Source organism: Grammomys surdaster, unplaced genomic scaffold (genome assembly GCF_004785775.1).
Source record: "Grammomys surdaster isolate TR1022 unplaced genomic scaffold, NIH_TR_1.0 132, whole genome shotgun sequence".
NCBI lineage: Eukaryota > Metazoa > Chordata > Mammalia > Rodentia > Muridae > Grammomys > Grammomys surdaster.
This window is the reverse complement of record NW_021604590.1, coordinates 60188-83801: the sequence shown is the minus strand read 5'-3', so window position 1 is coordinate 83801 and position 23614 is coordinate 60188. Positions and strand designations below refer to the sequence as shown.

Sequence of the window (23614 nt, the reverse complement as noted above, 5' to 3'; positions counted from 1 at the left end):
AAATGCACATTTGGAAAACAGCTGTGTAAAAAAAAAAGGAAAACAGCTGTGTAAGAAATATAGTAAAACACACATTTAAATAACTAACATTATTTGGATTTGTATTAAAAATCTGACCATCATGTACTTAGGTGATGCCATGTGAACCTTCTCTCTATTTTAATTGGTCAATAAAAGGTTAGACCCTGTGATTGGATAGTGGTGGGGAAAGGTGGGACTGGAGGCTCAAAGTGGGTAGCAGGTAGAAGGAGAAAAAGAGAGAAGGAAGAAGAGAGGAGGAAGTCACTGCGGATCGGAACCACGTGACCGGGAGAAACCGCAAGTAATAAGAAGTCTTAGTGTTGGGAAATAAGTTAGTATTGTATTAGATTTCCCCAATCTAGACATATGACTTATAATTAAAATATTTGGATTGCTATATGGACTATTAGAGTTGGAAATTTTAGCAACAAATTGGTGCACCTTAGAACCGAACTATGCTGAGATGAAAATCCACCCCCCATACCCCCAATATGATCAACTAGGGCTTCGCTCTAAAGCTGCATGGGGGGGGGGGGAGAAATTAAGCATGCAATGAGTCTAAGGGGTCTACAGAGCGAGGCTCTCTCCCCAAGCCCGAGCAAACCTAGGCCATCAGAGGTAGAGTTCCAACCCTGAGCTGGGACACAAGGTGGCACCAATGTCACAACATAGTTGGGGTTCCTTGAGCCTGAGAGAAAAACCAGGGATCCAAAGTCAAGGCTGCCAGAGAAGCAGCCTTCACAACTGGAGATCAGCAGCTGAAAAAGCAGCAGCTATCTTTCCAAAGCGTTCTCATAGACACAACGGGCTGATCTAGGTGTTTGGCCCCCAGCCAACCTTCCCGTACACGCTCTCTGATTTCCGATATCCCACCACCACCACCACACACACACACACTTCTAAAGAGGGCATAGGACAGCCAAACCAGCTCTCCCAAATTCTAACACTGCAGACTGCCTAAGATCAATACACATGCTAAGGCTACAGCCCAGCACAAAAACACAAAAGCCAAGGGTCTTTGTGCAGTCAGCCCCTCCCTACTAATAAAAGAATCTGAAAGGACCACAACGTCCTAAATCAAACACCAGAGGGAAACAAAGATACCAAATAATAAGACCAAATAATAAGAATTAAAATAATAATTACTGCAATCTTTTTCTCCTTCACTTCCTCCCATGTGGGTACGGTGCTATAGAGAATTAAGGAGCTTCTTAACTAGTGATTATAAAAAGCAGTGGTTGTGTTTTTGTTTTTAACATTCTTAGTTTCTCAGAGTATACATGACCGAAGTCTAAGAAATTAAATTTGCCAAGGTACACTGAAGAAAACTTTGCATTTTCTAGAGACTAACTAAAAGCTGTACCAGGATCCACTCTGAAATAATACTTTCCCAGCAAAACTTGTAATTGTAAACAGTATGATCTGCCCTCATTAAGCAAAGCAAATATTTTGATTGACTAGTACTTAATTTTAACTCAACAAACCTGCCCTGAATAGTTAGAGTCAGTCGTCACAGAGACAACAGTACAATACCACAGTAATGAAAATGCAGCTGTAGCTATAGAACAAGGAACTACACTAAGGACTGAAGAGTGCTAATATGCACATACATTAAGAGTCATGACCCCAGAGAAACAATGTGAAATCATCTAAAGCAGTATGAAGACAACCAGACAATCGAGCAGTGATGTATGAACAGAGATCTTAAATGCTAAATGAGTATCAGCCAGCGGCACAGGTTTAAAAAAAAAATGTAGCTCTCTTCCTGTTCTCCACCATGGCGCAAGATCAAGGTGAGAAGGAAAACCCCATGCGGGAACTTCGCATCCGCAAGCTCTGCCTCAATATCTGTGTGGGGGAGAGCAGAGACAGGCTGACCTGGGCAGCCAAGGTGTTGGAGCAGCTCACAGGCCAGACCCCTGTGTTTTCCAAAGCTAGATACACTGTCAGGTCCTCTGGCATCCGGAGAAATGAGAAGATTGCTGTTCACTGCACAGTCCGCGGAGCCAAGGTGGAGGAGATTCTGGAGAAAGGCCTGAAGGCGCGGGAGTATGAGTTACGGAAAAATAACTTCTCAGATACTGGAAACTTTGGTTTTGGAATTCAGGAACACATTGACCTGGGCATCAAATACGACCCAAGCATTGGTATCTACGGACTGGACTTCTATGTGGTGCTGGGTATGCCAGGTTTCAGCATCGCAGACAAGAAGCGCAGAACAGGCTGCATTGGGGCCAAACACAGAATCAGCAAAGAGGAGGCCATGCGCTGGTTCCAGCACAAGTATGATGGGATCATCCTTCCTGGAAAATAAATTTTATCTAAGAAAAACAATAAAATTTTCTCAGAAAAAAAAATGTAATACTGACAGACATATGGAGAACAATTTGCTGTGGGGACAAAGATACACAGAAGTGACCATAAGAAGACTCAAAATTAAGAGCAATTTGGGGAGTAACACCCAATAAACAAAGACAAGTGATAAAACGATCAGAAAGGGGAAAAAATCTAGATTCGGTAAGTGAAAACTCAGAAAGAGGTTATTTGGAATTTAAAAAAAAAGGAAAATAAAATTAAATAAGTAAATAATTGGGGTGAGTGGGAACAGAAACTGATGGAACAGTCTCACTGGGGAAAAAACAGTGGGTGAGTAGGTGTCTTAGAATTTTGTTGCTGTGAAGAGACACCATGACCAATGCAACTTTTATAAGGAAAACATTTCATTGGGCTGGCTTACAATTTCAGAGGCTTAGTCCATTATCATCATGGTGGGAAGAATGGCAGCGTCCAGGCAGACATGCTGCTGGAGGAGCTGAGAGTTCTACATCTTGATCTGTAAGCAGCAGTAGGAGACTGTGCCTACACTGGGCATAGCTTGAAAAAGTGGGCTCAAAGCCCACTTTCACAGTGACACACTTCCTCCAACATGGCCACACATACTCCAATAAGGCCACACCTCCTAATAGTGTCACTCCCTATGGAACAACCATTCAAACACATGAACCTATGGGGTCATTCCTATTCAAACCATCACAGTAGATAAATCCTCAGACAGGAAGTTCATAGCAAAAACTACATATAAATTAAAATTTCCAGATATCTTCACCAACCCCTAAGACAAACTACTCAACCACTGCAGAGACTAGACCCAGGAAGGGTAGACAGACTTGGTAGAAAAGACAACAAAAACAAAGGGGTAATTAAGTGATACCCTTTCCAGACTGAGAATTATGGCCCTCTCCTGACTTCTTTGGCAAAACCAAATGTTTTCTGCTGTGTATGTACCCTTTCTCAAGCAAGAAAGAACATCAGATCCTTTCTCTGGGAAATCACAAGCAGGCACCCCAAAGGACCTCAGGGCCAGCCCTAAGCCTGAGACCCTGCAGGAAGACCCTGAGAGATGAAGTGAAGCCTGGATCACCATACAGACTCCAAGATGTTGAAGGTGTCAAAGCTGTGAGACATCTGCCAGGGAGAGCTGCTTACACGGAGTAGAACCAGCCTGTTAGAGACATATTCTGCAGGCAGAAAAGATGGAGGGATGGAGCCATCTAAGCCTCTGATATCAGATATTAAGCTAGACCACTGGTTCTCAACCTACCTAATGCTGTATCCCTTTAATATAGTTCCCAATCATAAAATTATTTTCGTTGCTACTTCATAACTGTAACTTTGCTACTGTCATGAATTGTAATGTAACTATCTGTTTTCAGATGGTCTTAGGCTACCTTCCTGTATGTGGGTCATGGCCCATAGCTGGGAATTGCTGAGCTGGGGATTCGGTGTTTACACACTGCATTATCAGTCTTGCTTGGTCCAGCATTTTCTGACTATGCCCCATCCCTCCTTTTAGGAAGAGTAATGTATACCTGTGCCATTGTATGCTGAAATTACCTGCGCCAACTTGCTGTCTGCCACCTTACTGTCCCCGATTAAACATTTTATTGCACCAGGATTTTTTTTCCAAGACGGGATTTCACTGTGTACTCTTGACTTCCTGGAACTCGATTTGTAGAGCATGGTGGCCTTGATTCAGAGAAATCCATCTGCCTCTGCTTCTGGAGTGCTGGGATTAAAGATGTGAGCCACATCACCAGGCTACCACAGGATTCTTCTTTTGCTTACTTTACAGCCAAAAACACGACTCAGTTGCAAATACTTACCTGATAATGACACATACTTTATCACTAGAATATATCTTATGCAGACAGGTACTGTAAAATGCTGACATAAATCCATGAGCCTATGACTTTAATGAGGCTACCCATCTCTCAGGAGACACTCACTGAAGTGCATCAGAGTCTTTTCTTGGAATATGTTAACCATTTCTAAACTAAAGCTCTTAGTTGTAGCATTAAAAAGAATTAGAAAGGTATGAGTCTCCTTTTCCCTTGTCTGAATACAGTCATCCCTAGAACTTCAGTTCAAAAAACGTATTCACTACAATTTTCATGGAAGTAAAAACATCCTTTCTTCTTTTAAACATGGCAGCATGAAATATGCACAAGCGGCATGCTGTTTTCTGAAAGATTTGAAAGCAAGCGATGTTTTACTCTACAATTTTAGGATGGATTCATTAAGAAGCATTTTCAAGGGCTGGAGAAATGGCTCAGGGGTTAGGACCACTGAACTCCTTCCAGAGGCCCTGAGTTCAATTCCCAGAAGCTACATGGTGGCTCACAGACGCCTATAATATGATCCAATGCCCTCTTGTGTTTGAAGACAACTATAATGTACTCATGAGCATAAAATAAATACATCTTTAAAATAAATGATTTTTTAAAAAAAGAAACAGCAAACCTATTCTCAGAGCTATTTGGTCTCTAATAATGGACTGAGTGTAGTTCTTTCTGTTCAGAAACACTGAACCCCTGAACTTAAAAAGAAGAAAAAAAAAACCTGCACTAAGACTTTGCCATTGGTAAGCCACTGAGCTACTGTACAGCAGGGCAGGGTAGAATATGATAGGGTGAATGGAATTTTCTCTCTGCCCTTTGAAGGTTTGCTGGAATAAAATGTCTAAGATAAATTAAATGGGAGAAATATATACATTATTATGGTGAAATGTTTCTTATATTCCGAGTTTCTTTGGGATGTTTGACATGATTGATGTTGGTTTTTTCTGACAATCAAGATATCACATGATTTCTATTCTATCAAGAAAAACAGATCATTTTTGAAACGTACTGATTGCCATATTGAACCAGCACTACATCTCTGGGATAAACCAGCTTGATCATGGTCATTCTTTGATAAATTATTGAATCGAGTTTGTGCATATTTTAAAAGAAATTTTGCATATATATTTGTATTGTAGATTGTCAGTAATTTTTTTGTTTTGCTTTTTATCTGGTTTTAGTATCAGGCTAATATTAGCTTCATAGAGATTTTGGTGATGTACCCTTCCCTAGCTACTTAGGGGAACAGTCTGAGAAACAATTGTGTTAGTATTTCATTGAAGAGCTGGTGATTTTTTAATGGTAGATATTTGATTACTGCTTCACTTTTTTTTTTGCTTTCTATAAAACTGCTAGTTTTCTTTTTATATCTTCATGACTTACTTTTGGTAGGTCATATGCATCTAGAAATCTGTGTATTTTAGAGTGTTCCAGGTCATTAGAATATCAAAAATTTTAAGGTAAGACCTAACAATTTTTCTGAATTTCACTAATGTGTGGTAATAGCTCTCCTTACCCCTCAGTTTGACACTTTCATCTTAATTTTTTGTATTTGCTTTCAGAATTTGTGAATACTCTTATCATTTTTATACCTCCCTCTCCCCAATCAACCTCTTCCCATTTCCTACCTCAAGTTCATGCAATCCTTTTTCTTTCTTTCCTTCCCTGATCCTTAACCCTAACCCCTCTAACCACTAACCTAACCCTAACCCCCAAGCCCAACCCCTAACCCTGCATATGAAGAAACATCATAGCCTTAAATCTAACCCTGTAATGGCTGGTTTTGTGTCAACTTGGCACAAGCTAGAGTTATCACAGAGAAAGGAGCTTCAGTTGAGATCCAGCTGTAAGACATTTTCTCAATTAGTGATCAAGGAGGAGGGCCCAATGTGGGTGGTGCCATCCCTGGGCTGGTAGTCCTGGGTTCCATAAGAAAGCAGGCTGTGCAAGCCAGGGGAAGCAAGCCAGTAAGCAGCATTCCTCCATAGCTTCTGCATCAGCTCCTGCCTCCAAATTCCTGCCCTGTGTGAGTTCTGTCCTGACTTCCTTTGGTGATAAACAGTAATGTGAATGTATAAGCTGAATAAACTCTTTCCTCCCCAACTTGCTTCTTGGTCATTGATGTTTTGGGCAGGAATAGAAACCCTAAGACAAACCATAACCTAAGCCCTTACTCTATCACTGTAATCCTTCCTGTTCTAACCTTATCTCCCTAACCCTAACTGTCTAACCTTATCCCTGTAACCCTTCCCATTCTAACCCTATCTCCCTAATCCTACTGTGTAACCTATCCCCCTATCCCTATTAACTGTCTCATAGTAACCATAACCCCTAGCACCCTAACCCATAACCTTCTAACCCAAACAGCTTGACTACAACAAACTCTTGGCATTTACTTTGACCAGGCATTTGAATTGTTATGGATCTATGCAGATTTCAAAACACAGAGACTTTACCACACTGGGTACATTTCTAAGGTTTTTCTCCAGTATGTGCTCTTTAGTGCATTCAGAGATAACTGTGAAGGGCAAATGTTGTACATTGTTTCCATTCACAGGGTTTCAGTGAATGGAAATATGAATACTTTTGTGATAATGAGGGCTATAGAAATGTGCAAAGGCTTTGCCACATTCAATACATTTATAGGGTTTCTCTCCAGTGTGATATTTTTTATGCTGTTTGTCTTAATTGGGTTTTATTGCTGTGAAAAGATACTATGACCAAGGCAACTCTTATAAAGGACAACATTTAATTGGGGGTGGTGTACAGATTCAGAGGTTCAGTCTATTATCATCAAAGTGGAAAGAATGGCAGTGTCCAAGCAGACATGGTGCTGGAAGAGATGAGAGTTCTACATCTTGATCAGAAGGCAGCCAGAAGACTCTTCTGTCTTGAGTGGAGCTTAAGCATAGGATCTCAAAGTCCACTTCCACAGTGACATACTTTCTCATAGACTCCAGAAAGGCCATACCTCCTAATACTGCCACTTGCCATGGGCCAAGTGTATTTAAACCACCACACTTTTCGGTTTCTCTCTAGTATGAATTCTTTCATGTTTTTGAAGTTGAACATGAGAGGCAAAGAATTTACTACAGTACTTACATTCATAAGGTTTCACTCCAGTATGTGTTGCTTTATGTATTAGGAGACTAGTGTTATATACAAAGGCTTTATTACATTCATTGCATCTGTAAGGTTTCTCTCCAGTATGTGTTCTGTCGTGTTTTTGAAGTTGACCATGAGTAGCAAAGGCTTTACCACATTGCTTACATTCATAAGGTTTCACTCCAGTATGTGTTGCTTCATGTATTCGGAGACTAGCGTTACATACAAAGGCTTTACCACATTCATTACATTTGTAAGGTTTCTCTCCAGTATGAATTCTTTCGTGTCTTTTAAGATCATTCTGACCTACAAAGGCTTTACCACATTGATCACATTTGTAAGGCTTCTCTCCAGTATGTATTCTTTTATGTACTTGGAGATGACAACGATGTGCAAAGGCTTTACCACATTGATCACATTCATAGGGTTTCTCTCCAGTATGTGTTCTTTTATGTACTTGGAGACTATTATGATATGCAAAGGCTTTACCACATTGATCACATTCATAGGGTTTCTCTCCAGTGTGTGTTATCATATGCACTTGGAGATGACCCTGTTGTGTAAAGGCTTTATCACATTGATTACATTCATAGGGTTTCTCTCCAGTATGTTTTCTTTTATGCACTTGGAGATAATTGTGATATGCAAAGGCTTCACCACATTGATTACATTCATAAGGTTTCTCTCCATTATGTGTTCTATAATGTATGTAAAGAGTACTGTGTCGTGAAAATGCTTTACCACACTGATTGCATTTGTAGGGTTTCTCTCCAATATGTATTATTTTATGCATTCGAAGATTACATTGAAGTGCAAAGGCTTTACCACACTGATTACATTCATAGGACTTCTCTCCAGTATGACTTCTTTTGTGACTCTGAAGTTCATAATGGTATGTAAAGGCTTTATCACACTGCTTACATTCATAGAGTTTCTTTCTAGTATGTGTGCTTTTATGAATTTGGAGATTACCGTGTCGTGAAAAAGCTTTATCACATTGATTGCATTTGTAGGGTTTCTCTCCAGTATGTGTTCTTTTATGCATTCGAAGATGACACTGTTGTGCAAAGGCTTTATCACATTGATTACATTTGAAAGGTTTCTCTCCATTATGAATTCTTTCATGACTTTGAAGTTGACCATGAGTGGCAAAGGATTTACTACATTGCTTACATTCATAGGGTTTCTCTCCAGTATGTGTTCTTTTATGTATTTGGAAATAACTTTGATATGCAAAGGCTTTGCCACATTGATTACATTCATAGGGCTTCTCTCCAGTATGTGTTCTTTTATGCACTTGAAGATAACTATGATAAGCAAAGGCTTTACCACATTGATCACATTTGTAAGGTTTTTCTCCAGTATGCGTTATTTTATGCATTTTGAGATGACTGTGTCGTGTAAAAGCTTTACCACATTGATTGCATATGTGGGGTTTCTTTCCAGTATGTATTACTTTATGCATTCCAAGATTACGACGATGTGCAAAAGCTTTACCACATTGATTGCATCTGTAAGGTTTCTCTCCAGTCTGTATTACTTCATGCATTTGGAGACTGTGATGTACAAAGCCTTCACCATACCGAATAACTTCATAGGGTTTCTCTCCAGTATGAAGTCTTTCATGCCTTTGAGGATAACTGTGACATGCAAAGGCTTTACCACACTGAGTATATTTAGAGAGTTTCTCTCCAGTACTTCTTTCATGCCTGCAAAGATAATTGGCACATGTGAAAGGTTTACCACAATCACTACACCAATGAATCTTATTATCTGTGGGAATTAATTTTATAATTTGGTCTAATTGCAAAGAGGAATCACATCCTAAGGTTTTATCACTTTGTTTATATTCATGTTTCCCCTTCATTATGGGTTGTTTTGCATCTTGAGGACACTTGTAATGGTAAGAGTGTTAGTACTTGGCTCACATTTGTAGCATCCTTTTTCTCTATGAGATTTTTCACATATGTGAAGAAAACTGGAAGAGCTCACAGCTTTACCACACTGAGTCCATTCATAAATTTTCCTATATTGTGAAATACACTTGCATTCTACAATGGCAAAGTGGACCAGGACAAACAGAAAAGAATTTTCCATATTCCCAGTACTCATAGGGATTTTCTGCAGTGTGAGTTTATGGATATATTCTCAATGAAGTTGGAAAGTCAACTAATTATAAACTTGTACCACACTGAGAAAGTCTGCTCAAATGGGAACTACTACACATATTTCAGTTGTTCTGGGAGACAGAGGGGTACATTGCTTCTTTCATTATCCCTATGTTCACATGGCTTGTATCCACTGTGACACAGGATACCTACTAAAAGAAGAATAACTAATTAAAGATTTCCACATTGCATTCATACAGTTTGACATTTTGTTCATCATAGACATGTGGTATAAATATTAAGGTTTCTCCTCAACAACATTCTTTACTCTCATAAACTGTCCTTCTCACTTATATTTAGCAATGTTACTATATGAGTAATCGACTTTACTATAGGATATATACTCATTAGAAATATATACTTATTACTATATATAGTGATATATGTATACATATATACATATCATACATACATATATATCTCAATATCTGAGTGACATAAGTCAATGGGCAGTTCTCCAGAATAGCTGGAATGTAGCTACGATTCAAAAGGTAATATCTGTTAAGGCATTGTTTCCTTGTCTTCTCTCTCAGAGGAATGTCTTACAAACACAAATCAGACAGCTGATACTGAGGTATATGGAGTTGTTAGAATTTCATAATCAATACACTTAAAAAAGCGCTTTTTTTTACACTGTTGTTTTTGTTTAAAATTTTCAGGACACATTAACATTTCTTCAGAGGCATATTCATACCAACTTGCATGTGAAAATTACCTCCCATGTCTTCTGGAACTTTGACAATGTCCTTCAATGGTATGGTTTTCCCAGTTGTAGCCTAAAAGATAGTATCAGAAAATATATGATGTATTATTGGAAATTAGGCAAAATTTAAGTTATTATCTTTACTGAACCTGATTTATTCACTTCATTCTTCCTCATTCCCAATTGAAATTACAGAAAAGTATCAATAGCAAAGAAACAGTTGTTCCCTTCTTTTAAAAAGTGCAAGAAAATTCACTGTCTTACCTATAGCACTGAGGTTCCTGTAGGTCTCCAACATCACATCTTTGTAGAGATTCTTCTGTGAAAGATCCAGCAAAACCCATTCTTCTCGAGTGAAGTTCACATGCACATCATCATAGGTCAATGAGTCCTAAAATATCCCATACATGTATATAAGAGAAACTTAATACTGACATCACTGTAAATGTATGTTTCATTGACAATATACTGTATGATATATTGTAAGGATGCTTCCCCCACTTATTTCATGAAAAAGCTAGGCATGTTGGCCCACATTTAATCTCAGCACTCTGGAGTCAGAGTCAGGTGGACCTTTAAGTTTGAGGCTTACATGTTCTACATACCTACTGTCAGGACATTCAGGGCTACACAGAGAAACTTTGTCGTCAAAAACAAAAACAACAAAGTTAAAATGATAAAAACACCAAGCTTGCAAAATAGCTTAGCACTGAATAACAATTGCTTCAACTGCGTCTTAGGTGATTTAGGGAGAGTCTATAATGGTGAAGGCAAAACAACGTAAGAAGGAAGCTGACCGATCATGTCCAACAACACAGTAGACACACACACACACACACAAACAGGAAATGGGTTGAGTCTATAGGTACTCAAATCTCATCCCCAATAAGCAATCTAGAAAGCTTCCTCCTATAAAGGCTTCTATTGAGAGGACTGAGTTGGCCAGAGCCAGGATGACTCCATGATAGGCTGCACACTGACAGTTTGGAAGACTAGGCCTAAGTTTCTGTTTTCCAGAACTGGAAAAGTCCAAACAGGTCGATTCCAGGAAAACCACCCCTCACAGAGAGCCAATTAGGAGCTTCCAGGAGCTGCCCCTGCCACCAGGCCTGAGGCAAACCTAAATCAAGAATAGTTAATCAGCACTGGTTCCAGAAAGTCCTCCAAATTCCCCAGAACCTTGACCAAGCCCAAGAACACCCATAGGAAATTAAGCCAACCAATCAATAAAGTTCACCAACTCCTCCCTGGAATTCCCCTAACTGGCTTTAAACTGAGCTTGCAAAGTTCACATCTCTGTCTCCATCATAGTGAATGGTAGACCCCTGTATAATAGAATTCTGCAGAATAAAACGCTTTGGCATGCTATTTGAGTTAGGGGTCTTCCTTCAGTGATTCTTGGAACCTAACATTATAAGCTCTCCCAATGAAAGTCACAAAGGAGAAACAAGTGTTCAAAGACATCACCCTATCTGGGAGCTTTTTGACTCAATCAACTTCATTCTGATCATCATCATCCATGATGAAAATGTACTTAGTTGAACTTCAATGACCCTAATAGTCTGCACCAGCCAGTACACTCTTCAAATTGCCACATCTTGTAAAATCAGAAAGCAAGTTATATCTTTTCAACATACAAAGGCACAGAGTACCCCTTCCCATTCCAATAGAGTGGAATGTGTACATAGTGAGGGAAGATTGAACCAAAGCAAGAAACCCAGCAGGACAAACAAATCCTGCAGTTCTGGCTCAGACACAATGGGCCTCCATTTCTAAGGACTAACATGGCCCTCTCCCTGCAACTTCTCATACATCTCCTGGTTTAGTTACGTCCACTCCCTACAGGCAGCTCTCCATGGCAGGTGTCTCACAGCTTAGGTATCTCAACATCTTATGGTCTCAAAACGCAACTCAGGCTTCATCCTCACAGGTTCATGGACTGCTCTCTCACAGTGTTCTCCCTCACTGGGGCTCTGACTCTGTCAAACATAGATGGATGGAACAGAGCTGAACTGAAACCACAGGGGAAGAATCCTTGACCTTAAATTTTACATCTTTCTTATTTCCAGAACTTGAGTGCTCTTGCCAAGTTTGGATTCTAAATTGGGATGGACTCTGCCATTCGTGAACTACAGTTGTTGCAGGTTTTCTATGAACTTCCTTCCTGGGTCTAGGAATCATTTTGCCTACTCCTTTCCATTAATTGAAGGCCTGGCAGGAGGGTGTGTCTCCCTTAAGACACCATCTTAGGCTTTCAGTCCTGAGCAAGGACCTTGCCTTTAATGGTGATAATCTCTTTGAAAACAACTGCCTCTGTTTCAGCATTTGGCTGCCATCTGAAACTTCCCAGTGCTGTTTTTCTCTACAAACCACAGACTTTGCATTTATTTCTGTCCAACTTGCTGCTTTTTTTTCATTGTAGTCCTGAATGCGTTACTACTAAATCATCCAAGAGATCCATCTAAGAATACAGACAATTATTTTTTATTCAGCCTTACTCAATTACTCAAGAGCATGGGCAGAATAAGAAAGATTTGGGGTCAAATCACACAAATAACCTCTAGCTAATTTTTTCATGGAGTCTATTTTTAACTTAAATCCTATGACCTGAACTTCTGTCTGCATCACTTGCAAGACTCCAATCTTCCAGTTGCTACAACAACAGCCGATTAAGCTCTGAGTACAGCTTGCCATCTCAGGTCCTGATATTTCCCATATTCCTCCAAAGGAGAACATTTCCAGTTTCTGTCCAGCATGTTTGCATTCCTTTTATTATTATTATTATTATTATTATTATTATTTTGGTTCTAACTTGCTACTCTATTTAGAGGTTAAATCCTCTAACCAAAAGCATCTCAGGGGATGAACAGGTTCACTTGTTTGGTCCTGTCAGATCATAGCCCATCATTTTAGGATAGAAACTCAAGCTTCAAGAAAATAGGGCAAAACCCATGGACAAACGTTTCCTGCCTTGCCCTCTTGCTTGGTCACTGTCGCATGCTCAGCTAGCTCTCTTACCCAGCCCAGGCCCACCTGCTTGAGGATCCTACCATACTCAGCCGTCTCACGTCAGTCATCACTCCTCACAACCTCTTACTGACACAGCATCCAGCCATTTTGATGAGGGCATGACCTCAAGTGAGACTCCCTCAGACAACCGTAGGCTCTAAAATGTTGATGACTGAAGGTAATTAGGACTCAGACAATAATATATCAGAAAGTTTTAAAAACTCAAATCAAATGCGTTAACCACATAAATCACTTAAGTAGCAAAACCCAAAAATTGATCATTGCAACAACCAGAAGACACAGAGTTGCCAAGAAATGAGGAGAGAAAAGTCTTCAGGATCAAGGAGACTGAAACTGTTTCCCAAACTACCAAAAACTCAAGAAACTCATAACACAGTAAATTTTCAGAAGACAAAAATAGGTGAAGGTCTATCATTTTCCAGAGAAACAACAATATAATTAGATTATAATGAATAAAAATCACACAACAGAGATGGCAACACAAATAAGAGGAGGCAGAAAGACATACGTATAAGTCTTTTAAACATGAACTTTAAGACTAAATTTTTCTTATTTTTTTTTTTTTACAAACCAATACTCATCCTGTGAACTCTGTTTCTCCTCTTTGCCAATAGTAGAAAGTAGATTAGAAGAGGCAAAAACCCAGTCAAGGGCTAGAGAGATGGCTCGGAGGTTGAGAGCACTGACTGCTCTTCCAGAGGTCCTGAGTTCAATTCCCAGCAATCACATGGTGGCTCACAACCATCTATAACAGGATCCAATGCCCTCTTCTGGTGTGTCTGAAGATAACTACAGTGTACTCATATGCATAAATAAATCTTTATATAAATCTTTATTTTATTTATTTATTTATTTTGTTTTTTTGTTGTTGTTCTTTTTTTTTTTTTCAAGACAGGGTTTCTCTTTGTAGCCCTGGCTGTCCTGGAACTCAATCTGTAGACCAGGCTGGCTTCGAACTCAGAAATCCACCTGCCTCTGCCTCCCAAGTGCTGGGATTAAAGGCATGCACCACCACTGCCCAGCATAAATCTTTTTTTAAAAAAAGTACACGAAACCACACACACAAATACATAAAACAATATTTTTTTAAAACCAAGTCAATTGGACAAAGGCAGCCTAAGGAATGGAAAAAGATTTTTTTTTAACCAAATCCACATCTTATAGAGGCCTAATATACAAAATTATACATAAAGACCTCAAGAAACTCGACTTTCCAAAGCAAAAAAATTTAATTAAAAAATGGGGTATAGATCTAAACAGGATTCTCAACAGAGCAATCTCAAAAAGCTGAGAAATACTTAAAGAAATGGTCACCACCTTAAGCCATCAGGGAAAAGTAAATCAAAACAATTTTGAGAATCTATCTTGCACATGTCAGAATGGCTAAGATCAATAATTCAAGTGACAGCTCATGCTGGCAAGGATGTGGAGAAAGGGGAACAAGTCTATACTGCTTGTGGGGTGCAAACTAATACAGCCACTATGGAAGTCAGTATTTCCTCAGAATCATGGTTCCTCACAACACTCAGAATCCATCTATCTCAAAACCTGCTCTTGGGCATCTATCCAAAAGGAGCTCCATCCTACAACAAGGGCATTTGCTCAACTATGTTCAGAGCATATTTATTCATACGAGCCAGAAGCTGGAAGCAACCTAGAGGTACCTCAACTGAGGAACGGATAGACAGAAAATATGGTACATTTATACAATGGAGGATCACTCAGCTGTTTAAAACACATGACATCATGAATTTATAGGCAAGTGAATGTAACTAAAAATAAATAAATAAATCACCCTAAGTGAGGCACCTACACCCAGAATGACAAACACGGCATGCATTCACTTATAAGTAGATATTACCTATTAGGTAAATGATAATCAAGCTGTACTCCACAGACCCAGAGAGGCTAGATAAAGAGGTGGGCTATGGAGGGGCGGGGGAGCACAGATCTCCTTCTAAAGGGGAAATAGAATAGTTGAAGTTTGATGGGAACAGGAGTGGGAGGGATCAGTTGGAGGGAAGGAGTGGGGAAAACAAGCTGGAATTGGGGGTTATTGTATAAAGTTGGTACAAAAGCAACTCCCTGGATTCTATCTATAGGTGACTCTAATGAGGACTCCTAGTAATGGAAGATATTGAGTCTGAACTGATCATAGCCAGCCAGGGCTTCAAAGTTGGGAATGGGTTACATGTGGTTGAGCTGTTGGCCAAGGAGGTCCTTTGGTGTTCCTAGCTGATGCTAGGACAAAACTTTGCTCTCAGATAACTGTCAGCAGGGCCCCATCACTGAGGACAAATTCCACACAGCTCATTGAACGTAGAGGTCAAGCGAGTGCAGGCTTGGAGCCTTCATTCCTATGTTGTAGTCTCTTTGAGGAGAAAAGGTACTCTACAGGCTACAGAAAGACAAACCTGGACACCCCCACACACATACACCTACAATTGGTCCTTCTTGCAAGATGTGCTGGGGCATGATGGTAACAAACTTGCTTGAGTGGCCAACCAATGTTTGGTTTAACTCAAGGCCTTTGACATGTGAGGGAACCCATGACTAACACTGACTGGATTTCTAGGAACCTTACAGAGACTTAAATGGTAAGCATAGAGCCAGCATGGGTCTGTGCCAGGTTCTCTGCTGATATATTCTGGCTGTTAGCTTGGTGGTTCTGTGGGACTCCTAACAGTGGGAACAGGTGTAACTCTGATTCATGTGCTTGAGCTTGAGACACTTTTCCTATCAGGTTTCCTTATCCAATATGAAGACTTTCACCTTGTGTTTTTCTATCTTGTTTTGTCTTGTCACACTGTCCTCTCTTGGAGGGCTGTTCCTTTTTGAAGAGGAAATGATGTGTATGTGTGTGTGTGTGTGTGTGTGTGTGTGTGTGTGTGTGTGTGTATTGGATCTTGGGGAGAGAAGGATAGGAAAAGTGGGGAGTAGCTGGGAAGAGTGTAGGGAGGGGAAACAGTGGTCAAGGTATATTGTATGAGAGAGAATCTATCTTCAATTAAAATTCAATATTGCTTAAATGAAAATGCAAAGCAGAAAAGCAATAATGAACAAAAGAAAAAATAGTGAAGACAGGGACAGTATGACTGTGATACAGTTCTCGTTCTGTTTTTGTAGAGGGTGACTATCACACAGGAGTGTAAAAATATCATCTTGGAGGCGTATTTCCTCCTTCTGATAACCTAGACCTAGTTCTGGAAACTTCTATCTTCCATATTATCTTATCTAGGTCTAGAATGTTTTGGGCACCTGAGACTTAGCTGCTGAGTAAACTCATCCTTTCTTGTCCTTTCTGAACTCTGGCCAACTCTGGCCAACTCTGGTCAATTCAGTTGTTCTAGCTCAAACTCCTCTTCATGCCAACTGATTCCAACTGGCTTCTTTCACTTCTGACTGAAGTGCAGAATTGGCCTCAAAGGAACTCCAGCAACCTGTTCTCATCTTCTGGCACATTCTCATTTTCTGGCTTGTTCTATCTTCACCTGTGTCTAGCTTGTTCTCTCTTTAGCCTGTCTCCATAAAACTCTCTCAGTAAAACTGCCTTCCCCTGCTGGGCAGTGGTGGCACATGCCTTTAATTCCAGCACTTGGGAGGCAGAGGCAGGCAGATTTCTGATTTTGAGGCCAGCCTGGTACAGATTGAGTTCCAGGACAGCCATGGCTACACAGAGAAACCCTGTCTGGAAATAACAAAAAGAAAGAAAGAAAGAAAGAAAGAAAGAAAGAAAGAAAGAAAGAAAGAAAGAAAGAAAGAAAGAAAGGAAGGAAGGAAGGAAGGAAGGAGGAAAGAAAGAAGGAAGGAAGGAAGGAAGGAAGGAAGGAAGGAAGGAAGGAAGGAAAGAAAGAAAGAAAGAAGAAGCTGCCTTCCCCTCTCACCCTCTGTGTGCGATGCTTCCTCTTATGTTGCCTCCCATTCCTCTGTCTTCTCTTGAGAGTTGGGCGGATCCTATTCTGTCAGATCTTTCTCTGATTCATCATTTTGTCAATTAGGCATCACTTTCAAACATAGGTCCTTACGTCTAAAACTAACTTTACCTTCATCATTTGGGAGCAAAGGTGTGTACTAAAGGGCTGAGCCACACCACTTAGAAACAGCTTCCCCCCTCCACCCCAGTAAATTGGAGAATCTCTGGGATTACAATGTGACCAAATACTCTACAACACAGGAGTTCATGACAAGCTCATCTTGGGTCCAGTCTATATCTGTGAAATCAGAAGTTTTGCTCTCAGCAATGTGAAATATAGATCACGTAGGAAACAAAAGTGGTCATTTTCTTGTGTTAGCTTTCACCAGTTCGGAATGTGGAATTACAGTGCTTCTCATTTCATTCCAAAGGAATACTCTTGATTGTTTTCAAGAAAAACCAACTATTCAATAAAAAAATAAATATGTGATATTGTATAAAAATGCTACATTAATTATTTTATGCATTAAGCATAAATAAACCGATGTATAAAAGTGTTAAATGTTTAAACATTCTCCAAAGCAAAAATGAAAAGTGTTACCATTTAAGATAAGTTACTTAACACAGAGAAAACAAAGAGAGTAGTCAGTTATCTAAGACTATTACATGTTTGTTGAACTGTAATTTGTCGTCATTATTTAAACTCAAACAAAATGGTCAGTATGTTTCTTAACATCATTTTTACTTTTTCATGCAGTATGACTAATTGGCAGAAAGCTCTCCAAATACAGCTACCCTCTGCTTTTCTATACTACTATAATACCACATTTGCTTCTCATCTGTAACAACTCTTGCTACAGAAAGCTTGATCTTTCACTTCTCTTTTCCATATAATGTTCTAAGTAAACATCAGAGAAAAACCCATTGAAGGAAATTGCTTCAGCTAGATTCTGTGCTTTCTGCCCTTCTGTAGGAACTGTCAGGAATTTGACATTGAGCTAGGACGTGGAAGTAGGCTCAGGCAGTAGTTTGACTTTGGGCTAGGATTTAGGAAGTAGGCTCAGATAAGAATATTTACATTTGAGCTAATACAAAGCTCAAGATAAATTCAGCCAAGGAATGTATGACTTTCCTTCAATCTTGGTATTTATTGCCTTGTTTGTTCCTTGACTATTTGTGTTCACTGTCTGGTTTGTTCCTTGACCTAGAACTGACCTTATTTGTATGTACTTAAAATGGTATCAAAGCAGTCTGGAGAAAAAGAAACCAGCTTGAGCCTCAGCACTGGCTGGAGTCATGTTATAGTGTTGTCTAATTGTCTTCTCTTCAATCCTCCCTCCCTCCCTCCCTTGAGACCCTGTTGACTGACTGAATTGGCTTCCTCACTCTTCATTTTCGATTGCTACCTGAAAAGTAGACAAGATGGTTCAAGTTCTCATATCCATCTGACAACAAGAGTGCACTAAAGACTAAAATTATATGGGACAAAGAAATGGGTTGATAATGCTTAAGCTGTAATTACATGCCATTTTATGATCAACACAACACTGTGAGAGTCTTTACAAGTCCATAATCCTTTCACCATTGCTATTGTCTGCACTCCTTTAGCACAAGGTCCCCTTGAGGCATCCATCCTGTCCTCAACAAAATGAGCATTGAAGTTATTCTCATATTTAGGCCACCATGAATACAACTGCAATGAACATGAGAATTCTGGCACTTCTTAAAACTAATTTCAAGTACATGGAAACCATACTGTGAAGACTGCTGAGATCCATGGCAATTCTGTCATTTTTATGAGAACTCGGTAGAATGGGGTTGCTTGGGTGTAGGTATTAAGTCCAAATGTATCGGAATATATATATTAAATTTGTGTAATTTTGTATCAACCATAACGCAACATGGTCTTAACTAATTTTAGCTTATATCTATGGAAAATCCCAACCTACAGCTATCAGGGTTTATTGCTAATACACAATTCTATGTCACATACAGATTCATTGTTCAATTCTGGACAATATTTTATTTTCACTCTTTCTGTTTTCGCAATTAAGTTATACATAGTGTGATACCATTTATGTGATCCGAACAATGTATTCTGTGCCACTAAAGTCTATACTAAAGTCTTTTTTCTATGGCTTTGTATGTTATTTCATATCAGTTTCATTTTCACACACTTACTATAGTTTCCTAAATGAATAATTATACAGAATATCTTTTACCCATTTATATAACTGTAAATGACAGCATTATAGTGATGTTTTTAAAAAAAAGGATGTTGGGTTTCAATTTGCCGCATAAATTCAAAACAATCTAAAGAAAACTTTTTTTTAATTGCTTTTAATATCTTATGGATTCTATAACAGACATAGAATGCAATTTCTTATTCAAAAAACATTTTCAGTTCTCTTTAGTGATAATTGAGATATTTATTTTACAGATTTAAATTATCTTAAGTTTGAATGGAATAATTAGCTACAGTGTGGTCCAGAAATTAAAATATACAAAAGAGCTTTATAAACAGACCTAAAGAAAACTTCTAAAAATACAAAACAGGAAAGCTGATTCCAAAGCTATTTGCCATGTGAAAAAACCCTCAGAATTGTCAGTAGGATTATGAAGAAATAGTTCACATTTTGGCCAATGTAAATTCAATCCGTACTTATCACAGAGCTACAACAATCAAAAGTTTTACAACATTTTTGAAAAAATAATGAGATGTAGAGAAAAATTCCAAGAACATAAGCCCCAAGTTATAGTCAAGTTTTAATCAAAAGACCTATGGAAACTCAGCCAGGAAAAATGTGAACATGACCAATATTACCCATGATTGCATGTATATACAAATGGAATAAGCCGGGTGGTGGTGGCGCACGCCTTTAATCCCAGCAGAGGCAGAGACAGGTGGATTTCTGAGTTCGAGGCCAGCCTGGTACAGAGTGAGTTCTAGGAGGGCTACACAGAGAAACCCTGTCTCAAAAAACAAAAAACAAAAAAACAAAAAACAAACAAACAAAAAAACCCCAAAAACCAAAAAAAGAACAACAACAAAAAAAATGGAATAAACACAGACTTCACAACTCCCACAAAAATAACTCAAAGTGACCCCCAACTGTTTTATGTTTTATTTCTGACCCTCCAGCCACTACTGACCTCACTTCCAAACAGAGGCCCGATGCGTGATCTCTCTCTCTCTCTCTCTCTCTCTCTCTCTCTCTCTCTCTCTCTCTGTATGGAGGTGATCAGAAAGGTGGGCGGTGCCTCTGCAGCGCCTAGTGCCCCCTTGTGATCTCACACAAACTCAGCCCCACTGAGCCCACACACAAACCAAGGTCAGGTTAACGTCTGCTTCCTGCCATGCGGATTATAGAACAAGACGTAGAATCTGCCCCACTCACCTGAACACCACCATGCACACCTGAGAACCCTCTATCTCAGAAACTCCTTTTGGACCCTGGAACTGAATTTTTCTGAATCACTCCATTCATTGTGATGGGTGACAGTGGGAAGGTAAAAGGATTTTAATTAAACGTTGAAGGATGATCCTTATAACCTCATCTCTGGCCAATTTCTAAACTATTTGTAAAATCTATCACACAAAACTGAGTTTGCAATGTAATGTTCAGAACTTCTAGAAACCAGATTCTTCACTTTTGAAATCTGTCTTCCGCACACCAAAAGCGCACAGCTTCCTATGGCCAGAGTTGCAGAGCTGCCTCCTCCCCATCCAGGGAATCCACCTCAGGCAGGCTCAGAGGCCGAGGACCTCTGCCCAGGTCACCAAATGTACCAACAGCACCAGTCTGCTTCACAGTCCAACCAGATTGGACTCTGATAGCTTAGCCAACCTGCTCTTCCTGGTGGCTGCCACAATCACAACGGCAAGGCTTGCGGTCTTCCTCATAGCTGTCTGATGAACCGCATCAGAGAGTGCGGACAGAACCTGCAAGCTACCTCCCACTGGAGCTACTCCAGACTGCTAGGCTGCCCAGAGGATAGTAGCAGCCCCTCTACTGGAGGATTAGAGATTAAAAGGCGCAGACAGCATAGGCCTTCCTAGCTCTGCCCTTCAACCCCACCCTAGAGGCAGACAGAGCCCTAGTATGGTGGATTTGTATTTTATTAGAGCCTCCTACTCTCCTAGGTGTGGAGAGCTCTTGGTATCGCCTCTAGGGAACTGACAAGAATATTTGACACTGGGCTAGGACAAGGAAGTAAGCTCAAGAAAAATACGGCTGAGGAGGCTGAGGGATGTGCTCCTCGTGGTTTCTTGATCATCTCAATAAATCCCTGAAAACTGTGACCATGGGAACTCCCTTTTTCTTCCTTGACTATTTACTGATGCCTTCGAACTGTCCCTATTCTCTGTAGAAACCAGGCAGTCAAGGCGGGTCAGGGTCTGTTAGCACATTTCCCACCCGCTGCTGAGGCATGAAACAATGAGAGGAAGGACACTTGAGGCTTAAGGGAGGTGCCTCTGGATTAGAACAGATATTCTGTGTATATTTCAGAAAATTGTTTCCGTTAGCTTGTGGCTTTGCTTTCTATGTTACTGTGGGGTATAAAAAGACTATGAAAATTAAACTTGAGGCTGCTGGTTGCCGCTGGCTGCTGCTGCAGCAGTATTAACTAGAAGTCCTCCCAAATCTAACTCTTGGCTTTACCTCTTCTTTCTGACTTTCTCATCTTTAATCCTTGTTCCCCCCCACCCCCCATCAGAGACTGACTCATGCTGGTGGGTCCAGTATAAGAAAAGACACTAGATTCCAGGATCGCTTCCTTCTCCATCCTTGCTTCTCTCCTATCTGGTGTCAGAAGGTGAAATTAGGGGCCAGGGGTGGCTGCCGAGGAGGGGGATTAAGGGTGGGGAAAAAGAAGAAACCACAAAGCTTCGAAGAGCAGCTACACTGGTTAATGCTAAAAGAGGACCCAGACTAGGCTGGATTTTGAACTCCATGTATGCTGCCACCCTGAAGTCTCTTAGGTTCCGGTTCCAGGTTAAGTTTGAGAACAACTTAAATATAGGCTGGAGACTGCGAGTCTAGCTGCTTAGACAGATGGGAAATTTACACAGCAAGCACATTCCCAGGATCATTTCTGAAGTACACCAGTGCTCTAAAACAGTAGGTGAGTGACAGTGTCCTAAATGGAAAGTCCAAGATGATGAAAAACAGGAAAAGGAGAAGGTATTAAGTATAAAAGCTGGTGTGGAGAGGTCTTCTACAAGCTATTTCTCATGCTAAGCAAGCTCCCAAGGAAGAATACCATCATGTATACAATTTACATGGGGAAATGGAAGGACATGGGAGACATCTGTGAAGTCAGCGGAAGCACCATACAATAGGACACACTCAGGAGGAGTCTAATCACACAGTGCTGCGCCAGGGGAACTCAGAGTATCTCAAAAACATTCCTGACCAAGCCTCGAGTGGCCTTGGGACTGATAACCACAGCACCCTAGGGTGGGAAGAGTTGTGTTCTCAGAATCTGAAGCAGCCCCTCCCAAAGGCCCTGCCCTCAGGCCATCACCAGCTCTCACGGGCATATTCCTGGTTTTAGAGAAGGGGCTCTGATTTATCTCTAGGCCCAGGGCCTCAGAGAAAGCTCCCAAGGAGTAGGCCCCAGACTGTTATTGGCTCTGCCAAGCATGTCCCTGGGCTTCAGAAGGAGCTATGACATTCTCCATACATGGGGACCTCAGGGAAAGTGTTGCTTGATCCGGCCAGCACTCAATACAATGGTAGTTTTTTTGGTTTTTGTTCTTTTAAACCTTTTCAAATGGTTGTCACCAGGTGTCATCTTGCCAATGTGGCAGAATTATGCTTTCCTCAAGAAGGAAACCAAACCTTTATGGCACAGCAGGCCTTACTGTTGGCTGTGATCCTGTAAGGCCCCATTGAGCAGCTTGTTAGAGGCCTGTTCTTTACTATGGGGATGGGATGGGCCTAGTGGCTGGTTGTAAATCAGGGTTGTTTCCCTTCTTATGGTTTGGATTGTCCATATTTCTGGACAATCCTGGTGAACAAACATGTGTATCTTAGCATTCTAATCTCTAACAGGCCTGGTTAGCACACACTTATCTGTGGGATGTTTTAGAGGCAGTTCTCCCTCAGCTAAGTTCTACTTGGTGTGCCTTACTATCCCCTAAGCATTGGTAAATCCTTTACATCCTCAATCCTACTTTTACACCACAGCTTGATATTGGAGTGCTACCCAGCACATGAGATGCCTTTTACAACCTCCACAAAATTAACTCTAAATGGATTGTACACTTTAATGTGAAATGCTAAGAACAGAACGTGTACAAACTAGGACTGAGACTGGGATCACGCCAAGAATCTTTCTACACACAAGCTAAATGCTCTGCGCAGATGCAGCCCCCACAGTGAAGTTATTCAGAGGCTATGGCTGGGTCCAGCGAGCGGCTAGGACCTCCCGGGACCTCACAGGTGACCGCCGGATTCCCAGTCCGCCCCAGGTGACCGCCAGATTCCCA

The 23614-nt window shown here is 40.4% G+C and overlaps 2 protein-coding genes across 2 annotated transcripts in view; one reads left to right on the top strand and one right to left on the bottom strand.

Annotated features, from left to right (window-relative positions):
* Positions 1 to 1798: 1798 nt before the first annotated feature.
* Positions 1799 to 2335, top strand: LOC114616763 (60S ribosomal protein L11-like). The gene has a single exon (XM_028762209.1). The coding sequence runs from the start codon at positions 1799 to 1801 to the stop codon at positions 2333 to 2335; it is 537 nt and encodes a 178-aa protein (XP_028618042.1).
* A 4851-nt stretch (positions 2336 to 7186) lies between these two features.
* LOC114616761 (zinc finger protein 431-like) overlaps positions 7187 to 23614 on the bottom strand; it is a 16747-nt gene continuing 319 nt past the window's right edge. The window contains exons 2-4 of the mRNA XM_028762208.1: positions 10440 to 10566; positions 10188 to 10248; positions 7187 to 9013 (exon numbers count right to left, since the gene is read on the bottom strand). Coding sequence (XP_028618041.1) covers positions 7207 to 9013; positions 10188 to 10248; positions 10440 to 10566 — 1995 coding nt within the window. The 3' untranslated portion in view covers positions 7187 to 7206. The remainder of the gene's footprint in view (positions 9014 to 10187; positions 10249 to 10439; positions 10567 to 23614) is intronic.

Coding starts and splice junctions, on each gene's coding strand:
- LOC114616763 (XM_028762209.1), top strand. CDS start 1,799: ATGGCGCAAGATCAAGGTGAGAAGGAAAACCCCATGCGGGAACTTCGC.